The sequence below is a fragment of the Salmo salar genome, chromosome ssa20, assembly GCF_905237065.1.
Source record: "Salmo salar chromosome ssa20, Ssal_v3.1, whole genome shotgun sequence".
Classification (NCBI taxonomy): domain Eukaryota; kingdom Metazoa; phylum Chordata; class Actinopteri; order Salmoniformes; family Salmonidae; genus Salmo; species Salmo salar.
In genome coordinates this window covers 14,836,046-14,861,381 of record NC_059461.1, presented here as the reverse complement: position 1 = coordinate 14,861,381, position 25,336 = coordinate 14,836,046, and the positions used below count along the sequence as shown (strand labels likewise).

The 25,336-nt window shown below is 42.8% G+C and overlaps 1 protein-coding gene across 5 annotated transcripts in view; it reads right to left on the bottom strand.

The window, feature by feature from the left end:
* Positions 1–25,336, bottom strand: part of LOC106580096 (small G protein signaling modulator 1) — an 87,224-nt gene that overhangs the window by 6,266 nt on the left and 55,622 nt on the right. For 2 of the 5 annotated variants that reach the window (XM_045702978.1, XM_014160744.2), the window contains exons 12-25: positions 24,351–24,480; positions 24,034–24,198; positions 20,410–20,539; positions 20,145–20,209; positions 19,786–19,931; positions 18,656–18,784; positions 18,380–18,571; positions 18,003–18,074; positions 5,463–7,118; positions 5,211–5,335; positions 4,964–5,046; positions 4,149–4,258; positions 2,424–2,520; positions 1,692–1,859 (exon numbers count right to left, since the gene is read on the bottom strand). In XM_045702978.1, the coding sequence (XP_045558934.1) occupies positions 1,692–1,859; positions 2,424–2,520; positions 4,149–4,258; positions 4,964–5,046; positions 5,211–5,335; positions 5,463–7,118; positions 18,003–18,074; positions 18,380–18,571; positions 18,656–18,784; positions 19,786–19,931; positions 20,145–20,209; positions 20,410–20,539; positions 24,034–24,198; positions 24,351–24,480 (3,268 nt within the window). The remainder of the gene's footprint in view (positions 1–1,691; positions 1,860–2,423; positions 2,521–4,148; positions 4,259–4,963; positions 5,047–5,210; positions 5,336–5,462; positions 7,119–18,002; positions 18,075–18,379; positions 18,572–18,655; positions 18,785–19,785; positions 19,932–20,144; positions 20,210–20,409; positions 20,540–24,033; positions 24,199–24,350; positions 24,481–25,336) is intronic. The other 3 variants (XM_014160745.2, XM_014160746.2, XM_014160748.2) reach the window with 3 other exon arrangements.

Here is a 25,336-nt window from a genome sequence, read left to right as displayed (position 1 = left end):
AGACTAGTTTTAGAAGCGGAAAACTGTATGGAGATCAAATGTTTCATCAATGAGAAAATTAACAGAATTTCAGCCAAAATCCATTTGCTCCAGTCCCCAACTAGGCTTCCTCTCATCACCATATTTGGTAGTGAGTGGAAACGCCAACTGGATGCTACTGTAAATCCAGTGAAATGTCTGGCTAATTGTTCCATTTGTGGCATAGGCCAATGCAGCATAGGCATGCATAGCCTAGTGTTTTTTTATTTTTAAATTTTTTTTTTTATGTATTCATTCGGGTTCACAGTGCAGACTGAACCGAGGACCTGTACCGAATGGGAACATGTGTAGGCCTGCCGACTTTAATTATTATTTAACTAGGCAAGTCAGTTAAGAACAAATTCTTATTTACAATGACGGCCTACCAGGGAAAAGTGGGTTAGCTGCCTTGTTCAGGGGCAGAACGACAGATTTTTACCTCGTCAGCTCGGGGATTCGACCCAGCAACCTTTCGGTTACTGGCCCAACGCTCTAACCACTAGGCTACCTAGTGTTAAATTAACACTTTATTAGATGCCGTTACACGGTTTTCTGTTTTAGGGAATATGTAGTGTTACAGTATATTGGGGGGGGGTTAACATTGTAGATTGTAAAGCCTTATTTATCGGGGTGGCAGTTAACCCACTGTTCCTAGGCTGTCATTGAAAATAAGAATTTGTTCTTAACTGACTTGCCTAGTTAAATAATAGGTAAAATATATATATATATATTTTTTGCATATTTCCCAGCATGCCTTCCAAGTGAATGTGAGAGATACCCACCCATGACTGTGTTGTTAGTGACAGAGCCATGGTTGTTGCATTCAATAACTAGTCCTGAAGCCTTAACCAAGTGACTGCCTAAGTGAATGTGTTTAAATGAAAAGTAAACCCTCTATGACCACATATTATACATTTTACAAGGCCTTTAGTTGTGGCCTGGTTATCCCCAACATTGTGGTCTGAAAATAGTGGCTCATGGGCCACATCTGACCTGCAATAAGCTGGTTAGTGAAGTGATTAGTAATTCCTATTGGAATCCAGCCAGAGCGAGGATATTCAACACTATGAATATTTTACCACCCCCAACCTGCATTAAGAATGACTGCAATGGTGAAGGACTTGATAAACAAGACTACCTAAACCATCTAAACTGGAACAACAATTTTAGTAACAGGTGCAATAAATCCAACCACTTACATTTTTCTAAACTAATTAAATCTGTAAGTTATTTATCTTTGTATAGTATAAGATCAATTAATCAATCAATGTGCATGCAGAAACGTAGATACTAAAACAAACTAAAAAAAAATCTACCAGCAACAAAGCATTCTGGGAAGAATGATGAGGCCCCACCCATGTCTTTTTCACTCATAGAGTTAACGGAAATCAACTCAACAGTCGAGTAACAACAACACGTAGTGTTGATTCCACTGTGGGTCCACTGTCCTAATCCCTCGATATGCTGGTTGAAATGTTTTCTTTTTTTTTTGCTAGCGTCACACTGTAGCACTGTGGGAGAAGGCTCAATTTTAAGTTTGATTTTCTTAAAACCACCTGTGTCGCGGTGAAGGGTAACGTTTAAACTAGTGCAACTGTATGAAGAAAGACTCCAGACTTCCAGTGCTCCACAAACAATTGAATGAATGTTGATTCATTGTTAAGACAGTGTACCGTTGAAAAACTTAATGATGTCGGTGAAGTCCATGTTGTTCTCCAGAATGATGTCCCGGTAGACCTCCACCAGTGCCAGAGCGATGAAGAGGACAAAGTGGCCAGAGGAGGCGTACTTCGCTGCCCAGATGGTTTCCCACACCGCAAACACATCATCATACACCAGCTCTGAGAAAGAAAAAGGTACAGTGGATGCAGAAGTCAGGTGTGGTTGGGGTATGGCAGAACCGGATTAACAAATCATAGGCCCCGGGTGGCCCCCATTGATATTGTTAGTCAATCTCACTCAGATATCAATAACATGGCATAAGTCATGGCAAAGTGTGTCGAATTTCAGGTAATTGGCTTAAAAAAAAAAAAAAGACTCCGCCCCATGGCAAAATGTGTACAACTGCAGAAAATTAATTATCTCTCTGCCGTCAAGAGGGGGGGGGGCAACAAAAATATTTTGCCCGCCAGGTGGGTGGGCCCCCCAACCAAATCTCGCTTAGGGCCCCCAAAAGGCTAGGGCCGACCCTGAATCAGTTACCCAACCAAGGTGGGCCTGTTTTTCCTGGGTGATCTTACTGCCTGCCATATCTTTGATGTGGAAACGGCTCATTAGAACTAGGTCTTGTTAGCCTTCTTCTTTGCTGTTTGACATTTGGTTGATGGTATGAAAACACTCTCCCCTAAGTTTAATTGGCATTTGCTATGGTAGAAAATCCCCTCATAGCAGGAAGTAATTATTACCACGCTTTAAGTCTAGAAGGAACCATCGGTAGCAGAAGTAGAAGTGGGTGTAGTCGCCATTTTGGTGCATGAGCTCAAAGAGCTCAGAATCCAGGATCTACAGATGGGTAAGAGGAGAGAGGAAGGCGTAGGAGAGAGGGCACACAGACAGTTGAAGGAAGAGGGATGGGTTGGGGGCAGTAGAGGAAAAGGGTCGGGGAAGAGAGTGAGGGGAGGTTAGTGGAGAACAAAGTTGGATGTGTTATATTCACTGTATCCTACTATTCATGACATTAACTGGATGCATGCCAAAATATACACTACTCGACTAAAAGTATCATGGGAATTAATATGGAGTTGGTCCCTCCTTTGTTGGTGCATCCTGTTTCCATTGATCATCCTTGAGACGTTTCTGTGGTCAATTTAATTGATTGGACATGATTTGGAAAGGCACACACCTGTCTCTATAAGGTCTCACAGTTGACAGTGCACGTCAGAGAAAAACTAAGTCATGAGGTTTAAGGAATTGTCCGTAGAGCTCCGAGAAAGCATTGTTTCGAGACACCGATCTGGGGAAGGGTACCGAAAAATGTATTCAGCATTGAAGGTCCCTAAGAACAGTGTCCTCAATCATTCTTAATTGAAAGAAGTTAGGAACCACCAAGACTCTTCCTAGAACTGGCCGTCCGGCCAAACTGAGCAATCGGGGAAAAGGGTCTTGGTCATGGAGGTGACCAAGAACCCGATGGTCACTCTGGCAGAGCTCCAGAGTTCCTCTATGGAAATGGGAGAACCTTCCAGAAGTACAGCGCTCCACCAATCAGGCCTTTATGGTAAAGTGGCCAGACGGAAGCCACTCCTCAGTAAAAGGCACATGACAGCCCGCTTGGAGTTTGCCAAAAGTCACCTAAAGGACTCTCAGACCATGAGAAACAAGATTCTCTGGTCTGATGAAACCAAGATTGAACTCTTTGGCCTGAATGATAAGCATCATGTCTGGAGGAAACCTGGCACCATACCTACAGTGAAGCATGGTGGTGGCAGCATCATGCTGTGGGGATGTTTTTGAGTGGCAGGGACTGGGAGACTAGTCAGGGTCGAGGGAAAGATGAACAGAGCCAAGTACAGAGATATCCTTGATGAAAACCTGCTCCAGAGCGCTCAGGGCCTTGGACTGGGGCGAAGGTTCACATTCCAACAGGACAACGACCCTAAGCACATAGCCAAGACAATGCAGGAGTGGCTTCGGGAAAAGTCTCTGAATGTCCTTAAGTGGCCCAGCCAGAGCCCAGACTTGAACCCGATAGAACATCTCTTGAGACATCTGAAAATAGCTGTGCCGAGATGCTCGCCATCCAACCTGACAGAGCTTGAGAGGATCTGCAGAGAAGAATAGGAGAAACTCCCCAAATATAGATGTGCCAAGCTTGTAGCGTTATACTCCAAAGAACTCGAAGCTGTAATCGCTGCCAAGGGTACTTCAACAAAGTACTGAGTAAAGGGTCTGAATACTTAATGTGATATCAGTTTATTTTTGTATACATTTACAAAAAATTTGCAAACATTACTAAAAACCTGTTTTTGCTTCGTCATTATGGGCTATTGTGTCTAGATTGATGAAGGAAAAAAACAATTTAATTCATTTTAGAATAAGGCTGTAATGTAACAAAATGTAGAAAAGGTCAAGGGTCTGAATACATACAATAGTGTATATATAGAAGTTACAAAGTGTCTCTGTGGCCTCACCTGGATGAGAGAGCGCATGTTGGCAAATTGAGTGTCCATGCCACCGCCATGGGGGAAGTTTTGATTCATCCGCTTCATGAGCTCAGTGAAACAGCTGAAGGCCATGGCCTCTGAGTGAGAGTGAGTGAGTGTGAGAGTGAGAGAGACAGAGAGAAAAAAGACACAGGGAGAGATGAGGAAAGACCAGGAGAGAGATTGAGCAAAGACAGAGAAATATTGAGCGGTCCACTTCCGTCGCCATTTCTGTTGTCCCCCTGAAGCACAACAATATCCCTGTCCTCTGTTTCATAAGATTATATTCATTGTACTCTTTCTTTACATTCCAATACCGCTGTATGATATAGAGATAGTCTATGATGAGTCTCATTGACTGATTGTCGTTTGACTAAGCTTATGTAGAATCTTAATTTGACCTATTGCCACAGCAAAATAATCCTGTCGAAACAGGATTTGAACGTTTAGTCCATTATGTTGCTTGATCGGTGGTTAGGATATTAACTGGCCAAAAGTAGGCTACATTAAGTGAAATACCATTAATATAACCGTGCGTTAGTGTGGGTTTTCAGTGAAATTATGTAAATCACGAAGCTCATCTGCACTTCCTGCAATTTTCAGCAATAAAAGAGTGATCAAATTAAGATCCTACATCTGTATGTGTGCGAGTTAAAAAAAGGACTGATCAAATCAAATTTCGGAAGGCAAAATAATCTTGAAGGTTGACACATTTTTCTTCCATCGCAGAATTCGCAAATACCAAGGAGGAGAGTGAGGGAGGAACACACAGTCACAGCCTTGACTCAACAGCGTTAACTCACCATCATCCAGAATGACAAGGAGGGGAGCAAGCAGGTCACACATGCCCTGCACATAGCCAATCTCCAGGTGCTGCCAGATATAGCTGAGAAGAGAAGTCACCATCATGTGCGGGTGTAACTCATTCATTCTTCCTATTTTCCCATTTGGCATTGAGCTCCACACATAACATAATGAGTCATAGATTATTTCCAAACCTTTCTGCAATAGAGCACTAGAGAATCATAAAATACATGGTTTTTATTTTACCTGCACATGATGTTGCGCAGTTTCTCCAGGTTGGCAGGGGTAAAGTACCAATAGTTTCTGTCACATCGCTGGACATCCTTCTCAATGCGGTGCAGGTTCATCGTGTACATATCCAAAAGCTCTTGCTACAACAAAGGCGCAACCCCCCCCCCCCCACACACACAAATGTTAAAGCATAACTTACTCGTAACTGTAAAACCAAAAGCCAAAATAAATCTTGATTATTCTGAAAATAAAATGCCAAGTGCCTACAGAATAGGTGGTTCCGATGGATGACACTGGAGAGATGTCCTCGTTTTTCAGCTCTCTGCCCACGGTCAGGGAGTCAAATTGTGGGAAGATGCTCTCCATCTCAGACAAGTTGGACTCTGTGCCCTCTGGGCTGGTTTTGCACTGCTCATCCTCCTCCAGTTGGAGCTCCAGATGGGGGACTGAGCCCTCAGAGAGAGCAGCCCCGACCCCGGAACTGTTGCACGGACCCATCCTGTCCCACAGTGGGGTAATGGAGACTTCTGCCATCTCAATGGCTGAAGGAGACTCCTCAGATTCTGTGGTGGCCAGAGCCTCCTCACTCTGGGTGGTGCTACCAAATGCTTCCATTGCCCTTGCCACCCTGGTGTCTGCTACGGGGCTTGTATTCTTCTCCGTCTCTGACCGCTTGGTCTCCTCCTCTCTTTTTCCCACTTCCTTAGATTTTGTAATGTCCCCCGCATTTTCCTCTGCAACTTCGTGTGACACCGTCTTAACCCCCTTTGTTTCGGTTACCTCATCAAATTTTAAAATCTCATTGGCTTCTACTTCTTTCTCAGTTTCTGTCTTTTCCATAGTCTTTCTTTCAGCTTCCTTTACTTCCGATGTTTCAGCACTCTTTGTTTCTCCAGCCTCTGAAGTTCGCTCATCCTCGAGTTCTGATGTCTTGTCCTCCGTTGCTTCTGCAGTCATCGTTGATGTCAATGCCTTCTCCTCTTTTGGCTCTCTATGGTTTGTTTGGGATGTTTCATTCTCTTCTGGATCTACAGACTCTGGTTCTGAACCTTCGTCCTCTGTTTCTCTTGACTCTTGAGTTTTCAATGTCTCTGGTTCCAGTGACTGCAAGTCCTCTGTGTTTGCTAGCATGATTGGCTCTCCATCCAACATTTTCACCACTTCGGTCTCAGGCTCTTTAGCCTCCATTGTTTTGAACTCATCTGTTTTGGACTCCACCGTTTCTTCTACAGCATCCACTTCTGTGTTCGGTAACTCAACGTCCCCCTTTTCATTGATCCTTACCTCTTCTGTCTCGGCAGGTTCAGTCACGGAAGTATTTTCTTCCTCTATTTTCTGGCTCTCTAAAACACCTAGGTCTGCTGCCTTGTCCTCCCTTGTCTCTGTTTTTTTGTCCATTTCAATCTCTGACACCTCTGTCCTCTCGTCAATTTCTACTTCTGGCATTTCTGTTTCCACTGGCTCTACTGTCACTGTATTTTTGTCCATTTCTATATCTGGCACTTCTGTCTCGTTGCCCTCAATCTCTTGGGTCATTTCGGTTGCACCCTCTTTTTCCTCCTTCTCTGGTGGGTCCTTGGCCTGGAGGTCCTTCTCCTCCTGCAGGGCCGGGGGTTGGGCTTTTGGGCTATCTGCCCCCAACTCTTCCTCATGGGCTTTGACTGGGCTCTGTGGGGCTGGGGCCAACTGTGGAGGAGTGCTGGTGATGTTTTTAGGGGTGGTGTCAGTGCTGTCCTCTATGCTCAGAGAGCGGTCTGACAGGCCCGAGGTGACTGAGAAGTTACGAGAGGAGGGGTGCCCCGAGTCTGGGGAGCTGGTCCCGTTGGGCAGGGCTCCTCCATTGGGGATCTTGGGCACCTGCTTGGCCTCTTTGCTCTTGGGCTCGGTCTCGATCTGATCCACCTCCTCCACAGACTCAAACACCTAAAAGAACAAGCCAAAGGGAAGCAGGCTAGTCTAAGGGATGGGAGGATGTGAACTGAAGAACTAGCAGGCGAGAGAGTGTGGTGTTGAGCAGGCGAGATAGTGTGGGGTTGAGGAATACTGGTTCAAAAAAGCAAAAGATCCCATTACACATAACATAACAATATCAATATAACTGTAATAGACTAGAGCAGTGTTTCTCAAACTCTTCTTCTTTGAGATTGGGTTGGTGGATCGCATCCAACTTTTAAGGTGCATACACCGCCATCTACTGTGCTGGAGTGTGAGGCCAGTCACGGCCTACCTCATTAAATTCTCTTCATTAGTCCTGTTTCTCTAAGAAAGTGAAATAGAGCCCTAGACAACACTTCCCTCCCCTTTCCTCCCCCCACTACACCACCCAAACCCCAACCCTGTCCAGCCTCTCTAACCCTTTCACTCAATCTCTTCCTATCTACGTCATACAGTTCACAAAATATCAACACATGGTCCACCGTTTCCTCCATTAAACACTCATCACACAGACCTGTTTCATGTCTCCCAATCATCCACAAAATGGCATTCAAACCCGTGTGCCCAAACTGTAGTCTACTCAACACTACATGCCATACTCGCCACCTCTTCCTGAGCTGAGTGGTGCACGCAATAAAATTGCCTCCCCTCACTATTAGCATCCCACTAGCTTTGCCAAAGATCGAGCCCTTTTGCCCGGATCAAGGACTTAACTTCCCTACGGCCCAACGGGACCTGAATATCTACCCTCTCTCCTCACCACACTCGTAGCCACCACATCAGCCTTCTCATTACCCTCCACACCCACTTGGGCAGGAACCTAACAAAAGCTTACCACCACTCCCATCCTCTCCAATCCCATTAACAGCTCCATCATCTCCATAAACAAGTCTCTCCTATCCGACCTGCCCGTCTTCACACTACTCAACACTGCAGCCGAATCAGAGCAGATCACCACTCTGAGTGGTTTCACCTCCTCCACCCATCTCAAACCTATAATCATGGCCATGAACTCGGCCACCTACACTGACACAATCAGTTAATCGCTTACATACTCGAACATTGAAATCTGGGATATACACTCCTGCCCTCACCCTACCACTGACTGGATCCTTTGAACCATCTGTATGTATGTATGTATGTATGTATGTATGTATGTATGTATGTATGTATGTATGTATGTATGTATGTATGTATGTATGTATGTATGTATGTATGTATGTATGTATGTATGTATGTCCTTAAAAACGAATATAAAGATTTTATAAAATATACATACATACATACATACATACATACATACATACAGTGAGGGAAAAAAGTATTTGATCCCCTGCTGATTTTGTACGTTTGCCCACTGACAAAGAAATGATCAGTCTATAATTTTAATGGTAGGTTTATTTGAACAGTGAGAACAGAATAACAACAAAAAATCCAGAAAAACGCATGTCAAAAATGTTATAAATTGATTTGCATTTTAATGAGGGAAATAAGTATTTGACCCCCTCTCAATCAGAAAGATTTCTGGCTCCCAGGTGTCTTTTATACAGGTAACAAGCTGAGATTAGGAGCACACTCTTAAAGGGAGTGCTCCTAATCTCACCTTGTTACCTGTATAAAAGACACCTGTCCACAGAAGCAATCAATCAGATTCCAAACTCTCCACCATGGCCAAGACCAAAGAGCTCTCGAAGGATGTCAGGGACAAGATTGTAGGCATACACAATGCTGGAATGGGCTACAAGACCATCGCCAAGCAGCTTGGTGAGAAGGTGACAACAGTTGGTGCGATTATTCGCAAATGGAAAAAACACAAAAGAACTGTCAATCTCCCTCGGCCTGGGGCTCCATGCAAGATCTCACCTCATGGAGTTGCAATGATCATGAGAATGGTGAGGAATCAGCCCAGAACACGGGAGGATCTTGTCAGTGATCTCAAGGCAGCTGGGACCATAGTCACCAAGAAAACAATTGGTAACACACTACGCCGTGAAGGACTGAAATCCTGCAGCGCCCGCAAGGTCCTCCTGCTCAAGAAAGCACATATACATGCCCGTCTGAAGTTTGCCAATGAACATCTGAATGATTCAGAGGACAACTGGGTGAAAGTGTTGTGGTCAGATGAGACCAAAATGGAGCTCTTTGGCATCAACTCAACTCGCCATGTTTGGAGGAGGAGGAATGCTGCCTATGACCCTAAGAACACCCTCCCCACCGTCAAACATGGAGGTGGAAACATTATGCTTTGGGGGTGTTTTTCTGCTAAGGGGACAGGACAACTTCACCGCATCAAAGGGACGATGGACGGGGCCATGTACCGTCAAATCTTGGGTGAGAACCTCCTTCCCTCAGCCAGGGCATTGAAAATGGGTCGTGGATGGGTATTCCAGCATGACCCAAAACACACAGCCAAGGCAACAAAGGAGTGGCTCAAGAAGAAGCACATTAAGGTCCTGGAGTGGCCTAGCCAGTCTCCAGAGCTTAATCCCATAGAAAATCTGTGGAGGGAGCTGAAGGTTCGAGTTGCCAAATGTCATCCTCGAAACTTTAATGACTTGGAGAAGATCTGCAAAGAGGAGTGGGACAAAATCCCTCCTGAGATGTGTGCAAACCTGGTGGCCAACTACAAGAAACGTCTGACCTCTGTGATTGCCAACAAGGGTTTTGCCACCAAGTACTAAGTCATGTTTTGCAGAGGGGTCAAATACTTATTTCCCTCATTAAAATGCAAATCATTTTATAACATTTTTGACATTCGTTTTTCTGGATTTTTTTCTTGTTATTCTGTCTCTCACTGTTCAAATAAACCTACCATTAAAATTATAGACTGATCATTTCGTTGTCAGTGGGCAAACGTACAAAATCAGCAGGGGATCAAATACTTTTTTCCCTCACTGTACATGCATGCATACATACATACAGTTGAAGTCGGAAGTTTACATACACTTAGGTTGGAGTCATTAAAACTCGTTTTTCAACCACTCCACAAATTCCTTGATAACAAACTATTGTTTTGGCAAGTTGGTTAGGACATCTACTTTGTGCATGACACGTAATTTTTCCAACAATTGTTTACAGACAGATTATTTCACTTATAATTCACTGTATAAAAATTCCAGTGGGTCAGAAGTTTACATACACTAAGTGTACTGTGCCTTTAAACAGCTTGGAAAATTCCAGAAAATGATATCATGGCTTTAGAAGCTTCTGATAGGCTATTTGACATCATTTCAGTCAATTGGAAGCATACCTGTGGATGTATTTCAATGCCTACCTTCAAACTCAGTGCCTCTTTGCTTGACATCATGGGAAAATCAAAAGAAATCAGCCAAGACCTCAGAAAAAAATCATAGACCTCCACAAGTCTGGATCATCCTAGGGAGCAATTTCCAAATGCCTGAAGGTACCACGCTCATCTGTACAAACAACAGTACGCAAGTATAAACACCGTGGGACCACGCAGCCGTCATACCGCTCAGGAAGGAGACGCGTTCTGTCTCCTAGAGAGGCGTTCTGTCTCCTAGAGATGAACGTACTTAGGTGCGAAAAGTGCCAACTTTTGAACGGTAGTGTGTATATACAGTTGAAGTCGGAAGTTTACATACACCTTAGCCAAATACATTTAAACTCAGTTTTTCACAATTCCTGACATTTAATCCGAGTAAAAATTCCCTGTTTTAGGTCAGTTAGGATCACCACTTTATTTTAAGAATGATGTGAAATCTCAGAATAATAGTGATATATTTCAGCTTTTATTTCTTTCATCACATTCCCAGTGGGTCAGAAGTTTACATACGCTCAATTAGTATTTGGTAGCATTGCCTTTAAATTGTTTAACTTGGGTCAAATGTTTCGGGTAAGCTTCCCACTATAAGTGGGTGAATTTTGGCACATTCCTCCTGGCAGAGCTGGTGTAACTGAGTCAGGTTTGTAGGCCTCCTTGCTCGCAAACGCCTTTTCAGTTCTGCCCACAAATTTTCTATAGGATTGAGGTCAGGGCTCTGTGATGGCCACTCCAATACCTTGACTTTGTTGTCCTTAAGCCATTTTGCCACAACTTTGGAAGTATGCTTGGGGTCATTGTCCATTTGGAAGACCCATTTGCTACCAAGCTTTAACTTCCTGACATGTCTTGAGAAGTTGCTTAAATATAACCATATAATTGTCCTACCTCATGATGCCATCTATTTTGTGAAGTGCACCAGTCTCTCCTGCAACAAAGCACCCCCACAACATGATGCTGCCATCACAGTTGGGATAGGGTTCTTCGGCTTGCAAGCCTCCCCCTTTTTCCTCCAAACATAACGATGGTCATTATGGCCAAACTGTTCTATTTTTGTTTCATCAGACCAGAGGACATTTCTCCAAAAATTACGATCTTTGTCCCCATCTGCAGTTGCAAACCGTAGTCTGGCTTTTTTATGGCGGTTTTGGAGCAGTGGCTTCTTCCTTGCTGAGCGGCCTTTCAGGTTATGTCGATATAGGACTCGTTTTACTGTGGATATAGATACTTTTGTACCTGTTTCCTCCAGCATCTTCACAAGGTCCTTTGCTGTTGTTATGGGATTGATTTTCACTTTTTGCACCAAAATACGTTCATCTCTAGGAGGCAGAACGCATCTCCTTCCTGAGCGGTATGATGGCTGCGTGGTCCCATGGTGTTTATAATTGCGTACTATTGTTTGTACATATGAATATGGTACCTTCAGGCATTTGGAAATTGCTTCCAAGGATGATCCAGACTTGTGGAGATCTACAATTTTTTTTCTGAGGTCTTGGCTGAATTATTTTGATTTTCCCATGTTGTCAATCAGAGGCACTGAGTTTGAAGGTAGGCCTTGAAATACATCCACAGGTACACCTCCAATTGACTCAAATTATGTCAATTAGCCTATCAGAAGCCCTGACATCATTTTCAGGAATGTTCCAAGCTGTTTAAAGGCACAGTCAACTTAGTGTATGTAAACTTCTGACCCACTGGAATTGTGATACAGTGAATTATAAGTTAAATAACATGTCTGTAAACAATTGTTGGAAAAATGACTTGTGTCATGTACAAAGTAGATGTCCTAACCAACTTGCCAAAACTATAGTTTGTTAACAAGAAATCTGTGGAGTGGTTGAAAAACCATTTTTAATGATTCCAGTCTAAGTGTATGTAAACTTCCAACTTCAACTGTATGTATACATCTCCACATCCCATCTCATGTGCTCACCCCATTCTCTCCTTCCCTCAATCATATCCACAGCTACACTTGGTTTCGGAAACAACCACGGAGGAACGTTCCCCAATGCAATTGGGGAACCCTATCTCGCTCTCCCCTAGTCCATATTCTACCACTTTCTGCCCAATTGTCCACCCGTACGCCTTCTGCTTACCCACTCCTCGGGCCCAATATTCCCCATTTGCCATGACCGCAGGATATCCTTCTGAACTCCTTTTCAACCTTTTCCGAGTACGCTAATGCAAGTTTGTCCCGCTTTATCCTCTGTGCCAGTTCCCCACTATCCACCTGCAATGCCTCAACAGGTGTCGTCCTGAAGGCACCAACACACACTCTCAGGGTCCTTGACTGTATCCTATCCAGGCGCTATAGTACCGTTTTGGCTGCCGATCCATATACAAAGCACCCATAATCCAAAGATGACCTGATCAATGCCTGATACATATACAACAGTGTTTGTCTATCCAACCCCCAATCATATCCTGCCACTGCCCTCGTGAGGTTCAACACCTTCCTCCCCTATTTTCAATATGCTCAACATGTCTCTTCCACGTAAGCCTCTCATCAAACCACATACCCTAAATTCTTCAACTCAGACACCCGATCTATATCCTGAACGTATATTTGCAGCTTATCATCTTTAACCTTCCTCCTATACAAACACCATAAAGCAGGTCTTGGCCACAGACGTCCTAAACCACCATGTTAGAGACCAATCTTCCACAACTCCCACAGCTTCTTCCTCATCACATATTTCACATTCCTACCTCTCTCCCATACAGCCCCATCATCAGCATACAAGGCCACACCCAGTCCCTGTCCCACCTTTTTAAATATATAATCTATCATCAGGGTGAACAACACCGGACTAACCACACTTCCCAGAGAAGTAGCATTGTCCACTTCAAACCACATTGACAATTCTGGACCACCACACGTTTCCACCCAGCAGGTATCACCCCAGTCCTCAGCACCTTACTATACAACCCTAACACTGCTTCCAACACACTGTCCGGTGCATGTTAAACATCACATAACACACCCTATCTTCTCAAGGAGCAGTCCGCCCGCATCCCTCCAACGCCCTTGTCATATCATACATAGAAAACTGCATCCATAGCTTCTCCTTACTCCCCTTTTTTATTTAAAACATGTTCATGCTCCTTTAACTTTTCCCAACGTCTCATCTTACTCTCATCACACAGGTGCTGACATCTATGAACCACTGCAAATGCACCACCTAGGACAGTTGGCTTTTCTATACTTGATACAGCTTTGACATTTTGTTTCTACCAACACTGGAATTCCAGCATTTTACCCTTCATCATTTTTTTTTTTTTTTTACATTTTCCAAAACTGAGTGCACATTTTGGTTTTTGCTCTAACACAGCTGATCAAAGCTGTCAAAAACCAAAACACGCACCCCTTTGGTTTCCGAGGACTGAGTTTGGGAAACCCTGGACTAGAGTAATTCAATAAGTTTGAAACATTAGGAATATCATAGTTGTATGAATGACAAAAATTGAAAGATTTTTTGTAAAAAAAACAACAAATTGTGTGTCGGAACGATTTCTAGCTTTTGGAGGCGCTCTTAGATTTTGATCTTGAAGCCATAATACAACATTTTTCCATGAAAATAGTGATTGCGAGACAATCGTTCTACAGTTCACTTTTTAGTATTGTGGGACTAAGCAGCTTTTGTGTATGAGTCATTCTACAGAAGTGGTGCAAATTGGGGGTTGGAAGAAAAACTGTTCAAACAAAGTATATATTAGTCACACACTTTGTTGCCTATTTGAAATATTTACCTGAATTCCTTATCACCCCACTAAATTTGTCACTACCAAAACATAGTGAAAAGGTTGCAATGAAAGGAGAACCATGCACAGTAGTAATTATTTTTATTAACCTTCTATTACAGATACAGTAGCAGTCAAAAGTTTGGACACACCTACTCATTCGAGGGTTTTTCTTTATTTTTTGCTATTTTCTACATTGTAGAATAATAGTGAAGACATCAAAACTATGAAATAACATATGGAATCATGTAGCAACCAAAATAGTGTAAAACAAATCAAAATGTATTTTATATTTGAGATTCTTCAAAGTAGTCACCCTTTGCCTTGACAGCTATGCACACTCTTGGCATTCTCTCAACCAGCTTCATGAGGTAGTCATCTGGAATTCATTTCAATTAACAGGGGTGCCTTGTTAAAAGTTAATTTGTAGAATTTCTTTCCTTCTTAATGTGTTTGTGCTGTGACAAGGTAGGGGTTGTATACAGAAGATGGCCCTATTTGGTGAAATACCAAATAGCTATTATGGCAAGAACAGCTCAAATAAGCAAAGAGAAACAACAGTCCATCATTACTTGAAGACATGAACGTCAGTCAATCTGGAAAATGTCAAGAACTTTTAAAGTTTCTTCAAGTGCAGTCACAAAAACCATCAAGCGCTAAGATGAAACTGGCTCTCACGAGGAACGCCACAGGAAAGGAAGACCCAGTTACCTCTGCTGCGGAGATAAGTTAATTAGAGTTAACTGCAACTCAGATTGCAGCCCAAATAAAAGCTTCACAGAGTTCAAGTAACAGACACATCTCAACATCAACTATTCAGAAGAGACTGGGTGAATCAGGCCATCATGGTCAAATTGCTGCAAAGAAATCACTACTAGAGGACACCAATAAGAAGAGATTTGCTTGGGCCAAGAAACATGAGCAATGGACATTAGACTGGTGAAATCTGTCCTTTGGTCCAAATTTGAAATTTTTGGTTCCAACCTCCGTGTCTCTGTGAGTAGGTGAACGGTTGATCTCCACATGTGTGGTTCCCACCGTGAAGAATGGAGGAGGTGGTGTGGGGTTTCTTTGCTGGTGACACTGTTAGTGATATATTTAGAATTCAAGGCACACTTAACCAGCATGGCTACCACAGCATTCTGCAGCAATATGCTATCCCATTTGCGCTTAGTGGGACTATCATTTGACCCAATACACACCTCCAGGCTGTGTAAGGGCTATTTGACCGAGGAAAGTGATGGGAGGGCTGCATCAGATGACCTGGCCTCCACAATCACCCGACCTCAACCAAGGGAGATGGTTTGGGATGAGTTGGTTCGCAGAATAAAGGAAAAGCAGCCAACAAGTGCTCAGCATTTGTTGGCTGCATATGTGGGAACTCCTCCTACTGTTGGAAAAGCATTCCTCATGAAGCTGGTTGAGAGAATGCCAAGAGTGTTTATTCCAATATTTTTTATGTAACTAGGCAAGCCAGTTAAGAACAAATTCTTATTTACAATGACAGCCTACCTCGGCCAAACCCAGACGATGCTGGGCCAATTGTGCACCGCCCTATGAGACACCCTGTCACGTTGGTATGAAGAGATTCTGGAGACAGGCGCAGGAACGCGTAATAGGGTTTTTTATTAAGCCCAAATTACGGCGTGCCGTGTAAAGGCACGGGGACAAAGACCAAACAAACACGTAACAAAACACAAGGTAGAAACCCAAAACAAAAGAGCGAGGAGTACCTCTAATGAATAACACACGTGCACAATGATTAACACACGGGACGAGACCCGTAATCATCTGCGCAATCCACAAGGGCACAAACGCCCAAACCGCACAGGTACTCACACGCACCAATGGACATTGTAACAATAATGGACAGCCCAATTGAAACCAAAGGGCACACTTATACAAGTACTAATCAGTGGGAATAGGGGACAGGTGTGCGTAATGAAAGTTCCGGAGGGATCCGTGACACTCCCAATCACGGCTGGATGTGATATAGCCTGGAATCGAACCAGGGACTGTATTGACACTATTTCATCGTTTTGATGTCTTCACTATTATTCTACCATGTAGAAAATTTAAAAAAATAAAGAAAAACCTTTGAATGATTAGGTGTGTCCAAACTTTTGACTGGTACTGTACATTTTATAAATGCTATTTGCATACCATTTAACTAGATTTTTTTAACTGAATTTATAGAAATATAATCTCTATTGTTCTCTGTTGACTGTATGAATCTGAAACGTGTTAATTGATTGAATTACTTATGCATCTAATTAATGATGTTGTTAGACGTTTCAATTATTACTTGGGTCCAATGGGTGGGGATTGCTATGGGTGGGGATTGCTATGGGTTGAGAGTGATCAGCCAATCATCAGAGAGCATGGTCTTCTTCAAATTGGGTTGCCTATGGTTTGTAAACCAAAGACTAAGGTAATATCCAGGTTAAGACCAATATTTATACCAGGACATTGGTCCCAAGATCCAGACCCAGTGAGTTGAGACTTTATTTATGTTATGTCTCAAGACCAAGACCACTAAATCAAGAGTCCATGGGCCCTTTCTTCAATTGTAAGAAACTCAAATAGAGTAAATTTGAGTACAGTAGGATACAGTACAGTATAGTACAGTACAGTAGAGCACATTATAGACGTCTATGTTTTGGCCAAATAGATGTCAATGTTTGGGCTCTTAGAGGGTTGGAGCCCCCCTGCTGGCTATACATTTCAATACTCTACACTTTTTCCTGAAGTGTACACTTGTCCCCTACCCACATGGTGGTCCTCTGTAGCTCAGTTGGTAGAGCACGTCACATGCAACTTTAAAAGGGATTTATCCTCAATGGTGCTGCCCGTGCTGTCACAAACACCATAATGGCACAGATACAAATATATCTCTATGGTGTCAATTGTCTCAGTTGTGACCGTTTCTGTTTGTACAATTTTGACTTATTTTGTATTTAAAAGAATCCACATAGTTAACATATGTCTGGCTATCTTTCATTTGGACGGATGTACATCCCAGCAAACATATACATTTTAGTCACAAAAGCGTACTTCTAATACGTCTTGATACATTAGTGACACTGTAAAAATACATGAAGATTTACCAACTTGCTCACTAATTTTCTCCTAAAGGTTTGCAGACAGACTACTCACCACATGGTGAGTAATCTCATCACCTGGTGATATTTGTAGGACTGTGACTTAAGGCACATTTATTCTAAAGTCTTTTAACATGTGCGTTTCAGTAGTGACTTCAAAAGTTGGGACAGCCTTTTATGAGAAAGCTGTTTAAAAAGAAACAAAACGACTTATTAGATCAGTATATTTCAATGTAATAATACAACTCAAATCATTAATTGCTTTGTTTTCAATGAAGTTGAAGAATCAGGGTTTGGGACAGCCACCTCTCAATATAAACAATTACTTTTTACTATAATATGTACTATATTAATTGAATAATGTTTGTTATTGCCTTGGATTGAATTAGAACATATCATGATGTAAATAAGGTGAATGCACCAATTTGTAAGTCGCTCTGAATAAGAGCGTCTGCTAAATGACGTAAATGTAAATGTAAATAAATGTCCTAAGTTTGGAGACTTAACCGTTTTTTAAATTGTTTTTGCGGGAATGGGACTGTAATTTGCTAAACTTTTGTAGAATCACCTGTATACAGGCAAGTGTATATTCAGCCCTGTGCGTGTTATTATTCCTATTGTTAATTATTATCAATAATAGCTACTTTTAATTATGTGAGCATAGAGGGGGATAGAATGACATACAAAATCAATGTAACATTTCATCTACAGTATTTTAATAGGACTCTCAGAGTGCATGAGGGGTACCTGGGTGCTGCTGCTGGAGTCACTCTGCAGGCGAGCCAGGCTCTGTCTGTCTGAGCTGCAGCTCTGGGAGGACTGGCATGGTTAGTACCAGAGAACCAGCAGGGGAGAAAACAGGTCAATTAAAAACCTGGCACAACACAACATTCTAATGTGGATAAGTAATTCTGTAGGCCTGTATGCAATGATACGTAACTGTCATAAAGGCAGTGTATTATTGGTGCCCCAAGTTAACACTTCACTATATGCTTTGTACTTTCATATTATTGAGGCGTTGGAGATCTAACATCTTGGTCAAAACAACATATTGGACTACCGGGTATCCTGTGTGCCACAAGACTATGTGTGCGTGTGGACAGGAGTGAGCGTGCGCGCGTCACCTCATTGCTGATGCTGGAGTCATGGTGCATCATCCTCTGGACGGGGTTTGGATTATCCACGCTGGCCGAGACAGACAAGCACTTAGCCAGCGCCGCTGCATGCTGCTCCTTCTCCCGCTGCCGCACGATGGCCTCGCAGCCCAGCCACTCGCTCATGGTCTGCTCGTAGTACGCCCGCACCTGCTCATCCACCTGCAGTGTCACAGGGCAAGGGTCACGGGGTTGGAGGTCAAGGGGTTTTGGTGGTGACATTTAAATGGCAAGGGTGACACCAACCTCTTTCCTGTCAGACTCAGACATGCCAAACTGATAGTGGCCCAGGAGGAAGGGCCACACCTCCTTACGCAGCGAAGGATCAACGCCGCCGAAGTACACCAGGCGCAGCAGCTCCTGCTCGTTATAGGCCTGGAGAGTAGAGAGGGACAGGCCTCAGTCAATGAGATATAGAAAGGCCTCTGTACAGACTTGGGTTCAAATACCAGAAGTAGTCATTTTCTTTAAGTTACTAGTTTTGTGAGTTTGATCAAGCCTGTCTGGAGTGCGGGTTTCACTTTTAGGACTATTCCATTGGTTCCATTGTGCCAGGTGAGCCCAGGTCGGAATATACTGTACAGTACAACCAATGACGTACCCACACATGAATAGACTAACATTTACATATACAGTACACTGACATAAAACAATTCACAAGAAAACAAAACAAAAAAAGGAGGCCAGTGGCTTATCTAGAGTAGATCAGTTATGCTGCAGAATGGTTGTGTACCACTGGATGTCAGTGGGGGTCCTAAATCACTGTTAAATAATGTATAATACATAATTAAAAAAATATTAAACCTTTATTTAACTAGGCAAATCGGTTAAGAACAAATTCTTATTTACAATGACGGCCTACACTGGCCAAACCCGGACGGCGCTGGGCAAATTGTGTGCCGCCCTATGGGACTCCCAATCACGGCCTGTTGTGATACAGCCTGGAATCGAACCAGGGTGTCTGTAGTGACACTCAAGCACTGAGATGCAGTGCCTTAGACCGCTGTACGGGAGCCCAGATTGAATACAGACAGTAGGACTGTACAAACACAGATTGGACACACATGGATGAACTAGATAGATTATTCGTCACCTGAATCCCACCCATTGGTTGATTATCAACTGAATCCCACCCATGCAAATGTCTGCTGTTGAGCTTAATAGCAGGGCATTAGCCACCCTTGCATACGTTTGGTTGTGTGAGTAAGAATTTGTGAGTGATTTGATGATTAATGGGTGAATATAGATGAGTGTGTGTGTGCATGTGTACGTGCATGTGCATTTCATTGCCAGAGGGTTTTGGCTGGTTGGTACTGTACAGTGTGTATCTCTGATGATGTTAGCAACGCTGCTAATAATGTGATGGTGATACTTACAGTGCAGTCCTGAAGGAACCTCTGCCACACCTCAGCGGTGAGGCCCGTGAAGGCATCGCAGGGCACATCAGGCGCCACGATGGTGTGGTTGACCAGGGCCGAGAGGTGTGTACGTACAGTGGACAGTTGACGACAATAAGCTAGCCCTGAAATAGAAAAACATAACCGCTTTCAAATGATCCTCCTTTCTGAGATTTTATGTGATAAAGTATTTAATAAGGCGATCACACATCCGACACCTAATTAATAGTTGGACGCTAGGCTAATTGATGAACGGTTTGAAATTAAAATCCATTGCAACGCGTTGCAAATCATCTAGGGGTACAAAAGATAGAAGCGTTGTGTTCACAATCACGTACAGCCGTAGAACGCCCGGGAGATGATCTGATACTTCATTTGGTCACACAGCAGCTTCAAAGGGGCTCTGCAGAGGGAAACAGCATATAAATCAAAGTGTCCTCCATAATGCCTTCACCTCTTCGATCTTCAGCCTTTACCGATCCTACTGACCTGAGAAGGATACGAGCTCCACAGACCCGGGTTCAAATACTAGTTTAGGTCAGTGGGATCGGTAAAGGCTAGGGATGATGTCTGGGTAACCACCAGTGTGTGTCTGTCTCTGACCTTTCATGGTTGCAGCCGTTGGGGGGTCCTCCATCTGAGAAGCTGCCCTGGGTACAGGATGAGTAGGAGGACTTCCCGGGGATGGGCTGCCATATGTTGGCCCCCTGGTCCATCAGCTCTGGAGCCACTGCTTCACAGAACAACACACACAAGCATCACGGTTAGCGCACAGTATGAGGTTTGAAACATGTCAGACCCACGTCAAATACATAAATCAAATGCTTGAAAGTATTTGAGGTGTACCTGATTTAGCTTGGAGTTGCCATTGTACTGGGCAAACTATAACAAGCAAAGCTCAAATATTTGTGAGTATCTGACTTATATGTACAGGAAACTGCCAAAATAAAGGAAACGTATATTGAACGCAGGTACTTCCACACAGGTGTGGTTCCTGAGTTAATTAAGCAATTAAAACATTCCATCATGCTTAGCGACATATATAAAAATGCCCAGTTGCCCATTATTTTGGCTACCATGGCTAGAAGAGATCTCAGTAGCTAGGTTTCCATCCAATTGGAGATAGTTTCATGCGAATATTCAAAAAATCTGCATAAAGAAAATATGCATGTTTTCCCACCAGTGTTGTGTTTCCACCAAAATTACTTGTTGCGTATAAAAATCAGTGTGTGATGACATGAGCAAAAAAGGTACATTTTGTGTGCACTAAGTTTTCATGTACCGAATAAAAATAAAAATGTACTGAATAAAAAAGTTCAATGTGTTTCCACTGCATTTTCAACTCTAACGATAGTTTTGTCACAAACTGTTGCGTTAAATAGCAAACGTGCTTACTCTGGTCTTGGCACGTGCGCTCTAGCCAACAGCTCGCAGATACAGTGCGGGTAAGCTGTGTGAGTTGGCTAGTCTACATGATGAGATTATTCATATTTTTAGTTGTCAAAACGGCAGACAAGCATCAATCATCATGTCACCAGAATAAGACCCTGGATATTTATTGGAAAGGGGCATCAAACTCATCACCGTGCACGTTCACCAACCTGTGAAGTTCATCATCATTCATTTAATCTGTAGCCTAATAAACTGCATGGTTTATTGAATTGTAGTGGGACGGCCACACACGATATCATCGCGTGACTCCAGGTTCACTTTGATATGATGGTTATTATATCAATATTTGCGCATAAAGGGCTTTCCATCTCCGTTTCTCGCATAATACAGTTGAAGTTCACATACACTTAGGTTGGAGTCATTAAAACTCGTTTTTCAACCACTCCACAAATTTCTTAACAAACTATAGTTTTGGCAAGTCGGTTAGGACATCTACTTTGTACATGACACAAGTCATTTTTCCAACAATTGTTTACAGACAGATTATTTCACTTATAATTGGCTTTAGAAGCTTCTGATAGGCTAATTTACATTATTTGAGTCAATTGGAGGTGTACCTGTGGATGTATTTCAAGGCCTACCTTCAAACTCAGTGCCTCTTTGCTTGACATCATGGGAAAATCAAAATAATTCAGCCAAGACCTCAGAAAAAACATTGTAGACCTCCACAAGTCTGGATCATCCTAGGGAGCAATTTCCAAACGCCTGAAGGTACCACGCTCATCTGTACAAACAACAGTACGCAAGTATAAACACCGTGGGACCACGCAGCCGTCATACCGCTCAGGAAGGACGCGTTCTGTCTCCTAGAGATGAACGTACTTTGGTGCGAAAAGTGCAAATCAATCCCAGAACAACAGTAAAAGCACCTTGTGAAGATGCTGGAGGAAACAGGCACAAAAGTATCTATATCCACAGTAAAACGAGTCCTATATCGCCATAACCTGAAAGGCCGCTCAGCAAGGAAGGAGCCACTGCTCCAAAGCATCATGTTGTGGGGGTGCTTTGCTGCAGGAGAGACTGGTGCACTTCACAAAATAGATGGCATCATGAGGTAGGACAATTATGTGGATATATTGAAGCAACATCTCAAGACATCAGTCAGGAAGTTAAAGCTTGGTCGCAAATAGGTCTTCCAAATGGACAATGACCCCAAGCATACTTCCAAAGTTATGGCAAAATGGCTTAAGGACAAAAAAGTCAAGGTATTAGAGTGGCCATCACAAAGCCCTGACCTGAATCCTATAGAAAATTTGTGGGCAGAACTGAAAAAGCGTGTGAGAGCAAGGAGGCCTACAAACCTGACTCAGTTACAACAGCTCTGTCAGGAGGAATGGTCCAAAATTCACCCAACTTATTGTGGGAAGCTTGTGGAAGGCTACCCAAAACGCTTGACCCAAGTTAAACAATTAAAAGCAATGCAACCAAATACTAATTGAGCGTATGTAAACTTCTGACCCACTGGGAATGTGATGAAAGAAATAAAAGCTCAAATAAATCACTCTCTACTATTATTCTGACATTTCACATTCTTAAAATAAAGTGGTGATCCTAACTGACCTAAGACAGGGAATTTTTACGACTATTACATTTCAGGAATGAAAAACTGAGTTTAAATGTATTTGGCTAACGTATGTAAACTTCCGACTTTTACAGACACAAAAAGATCCCACCGTGTCAAAGAAAAAAAATCTGTTGCATTTATAAAATTGCACCGAAACTTCCTGTTTCCATCACAGCTGTTGGAATTTTGTTTTTAAACAGGTATATCTTTACTTGCATAAAAACTGTGGATGGAAACGTGGTTAGTGACTATAAAAGAGGGGTCTCAAAGGAGGTTTAAAGAGTGTGTGTGTCTCAGTCACCAGATCGCAACCCAATTGAACACTTCTGGGAGATTCTGAAGCGGCGCCTGAGACAGCGTTTTCCATCAACAAAACACCAAATCATGGAATTTCTCATGGAAGAATAGGGTCGCATCCCTCCAATAGAGTTCCAAACACTTGTAGAATCTATGCCAAGCGCATTGATGCTGTTATGGTGGCCCAATGCCCTAATAAGACATTTTATGTTGGTGTTTATTTTATTTTGGCAGTTACCTGTATTTGATCCTGGTCAAACTCTGACCTATACTGTAACTGCACAGCCTCAAACTCTCAGACACAGTCACATTGCACCATCATGATTTGGACACCTCTGGAGATGATTCTCAAGACACGATCACAGCTGAATTAGACAGATTAGGTATGATACGGGGCATGATCCGTCACTAGATTAAAGGATAGGTTAATACCTGCCATAGAGGTTAGGTGGTATTGGAGAACAAATCAAGCACATCAACAAGGACATTTGGGGAATCAAAACATGTCAATCTGTGGAGGGTGTACAACTGTCTGTTGGCATGGTAATGACGACATCTTCTTATTGGGCTTTCTTTATTCTGTTAGCCCGCAAGGCATGCATTTCTGAGTTGTGTGTGCATCTGAACTTAGGATTCAGCCTTTAACATGTCAATTTCAACATTTCCACTTTTGCTACTACTCTAAACCACTATGCACCTCGACATAACGTTTTGATTTTTCGATTGAAAGACCCGTGGTCAGCCACCTGTTGTCCAAGAGGGACTGAGGTTAAGCAAAGGGGACAGAGAGTGCATGATTAGGGGACTCATTTGTAAGTTTTGCAGGGAAGAGACAGAGTGCGAGGCGGTGATTGAAGCAAAGGAAGTGGACAGACAGACAGACAGATGGAGGAGCTGAGGTGTGGCAACATTACAGCTGTTCCCTGTGGTGGTTGAGGAGTGGTCTCTGGGATAGCTGCAGGAGCGCTTAGGAACCACCAAGATCCCTTTGGTCGGGGGCTGTCCTCTCAGATGGAGGGAAAAGGAGCGGGACAGGAGAGGAGCCCCCGGGGAAACACGGGGAGGGTGTGTTATAGTCACTGGAACGGACAATAAGGACAGTTGGATAAAAAAGAAACAAAAAACATCACTCCGGGGCCACCTGAAGTTAACACACGAATAATAGGTGTTATGGAGCAAATGAAAACCATGATATTACCAGTGCTCTGGAGGAGGGGTCAAAGTCACTTACCAAACTCTGATTGGCTGTTGGGGAACAGGATGCGGAAGACATAGTCTGTGGCCTCATCCTCCTCCTTATCGGACACTGAGTCCGAGGAGCCCTGTGAACACTTGTTTCTCAGTTTAGGAAACACCTTCCCCTGTAATTAGGAATTAGGTGAATAGTAGATACAGTAAATGCCAACAAAAACATTTTTAGAAGGTGGTAAACTGTAGCTAAACTGTTATTCAGGATCTAAAATGATTAACAACACTCTTTGCTTGTTTAGACAAAAGAACTATTAACATTTTTTAAATGACGATTCTGACGGCACAGCGTCTTTAAAATAGCCTCGATTTTTTTAAACATCCAAACTTTCACCAAACAGGAAGACTGCTTATATAAGCCATATTTAATAAGGTCTGTCTTAAAGCAGCCATGTGTGGTTAGTTTTTATAATTTATTTTGCTCAGTAGACATCATGTAGTCTTTACAGTCTAACACATACAGTGCCTAGTGAAAGTCTACAAACTCCTTTCCCAATTGTCAAAAAAAGGGATTCAATTAGATTTTTTCCCCCTACAGATTTACACAACCTGCTCCACATTTTCAAAGTAAAAGAAAAAGTATAGAACACTTTCTAAATTAATAAAAAATTCACACCAAGAGTTAATACTTGGTGGAAGCAGCTTTGGCAGCAATTACATTTTTTACAGCTGCAATTCAATTTCAATAATATTCTACTATGAACAACTCTTAGGGAAACATACTCTATATATACAAAAGTATGTGGACACACCAAATGAGTGAAGAGGCAATTTCAGCCACACCCGTTAGTACACTGCCATGGAATCTACATAAACAAACATTGTCAGTAGAATGCCCTTACTGAAGAGCTCAATAAAAAAATTATTTTTTAAGAGCTCAATGACTTTCAACGTGGCAATGTCACAGGATGCCACCTTTCCAACAAGTCAGTTCCTGAAATTTCTGCCCTGATAGAGCTGCCCCGGTCA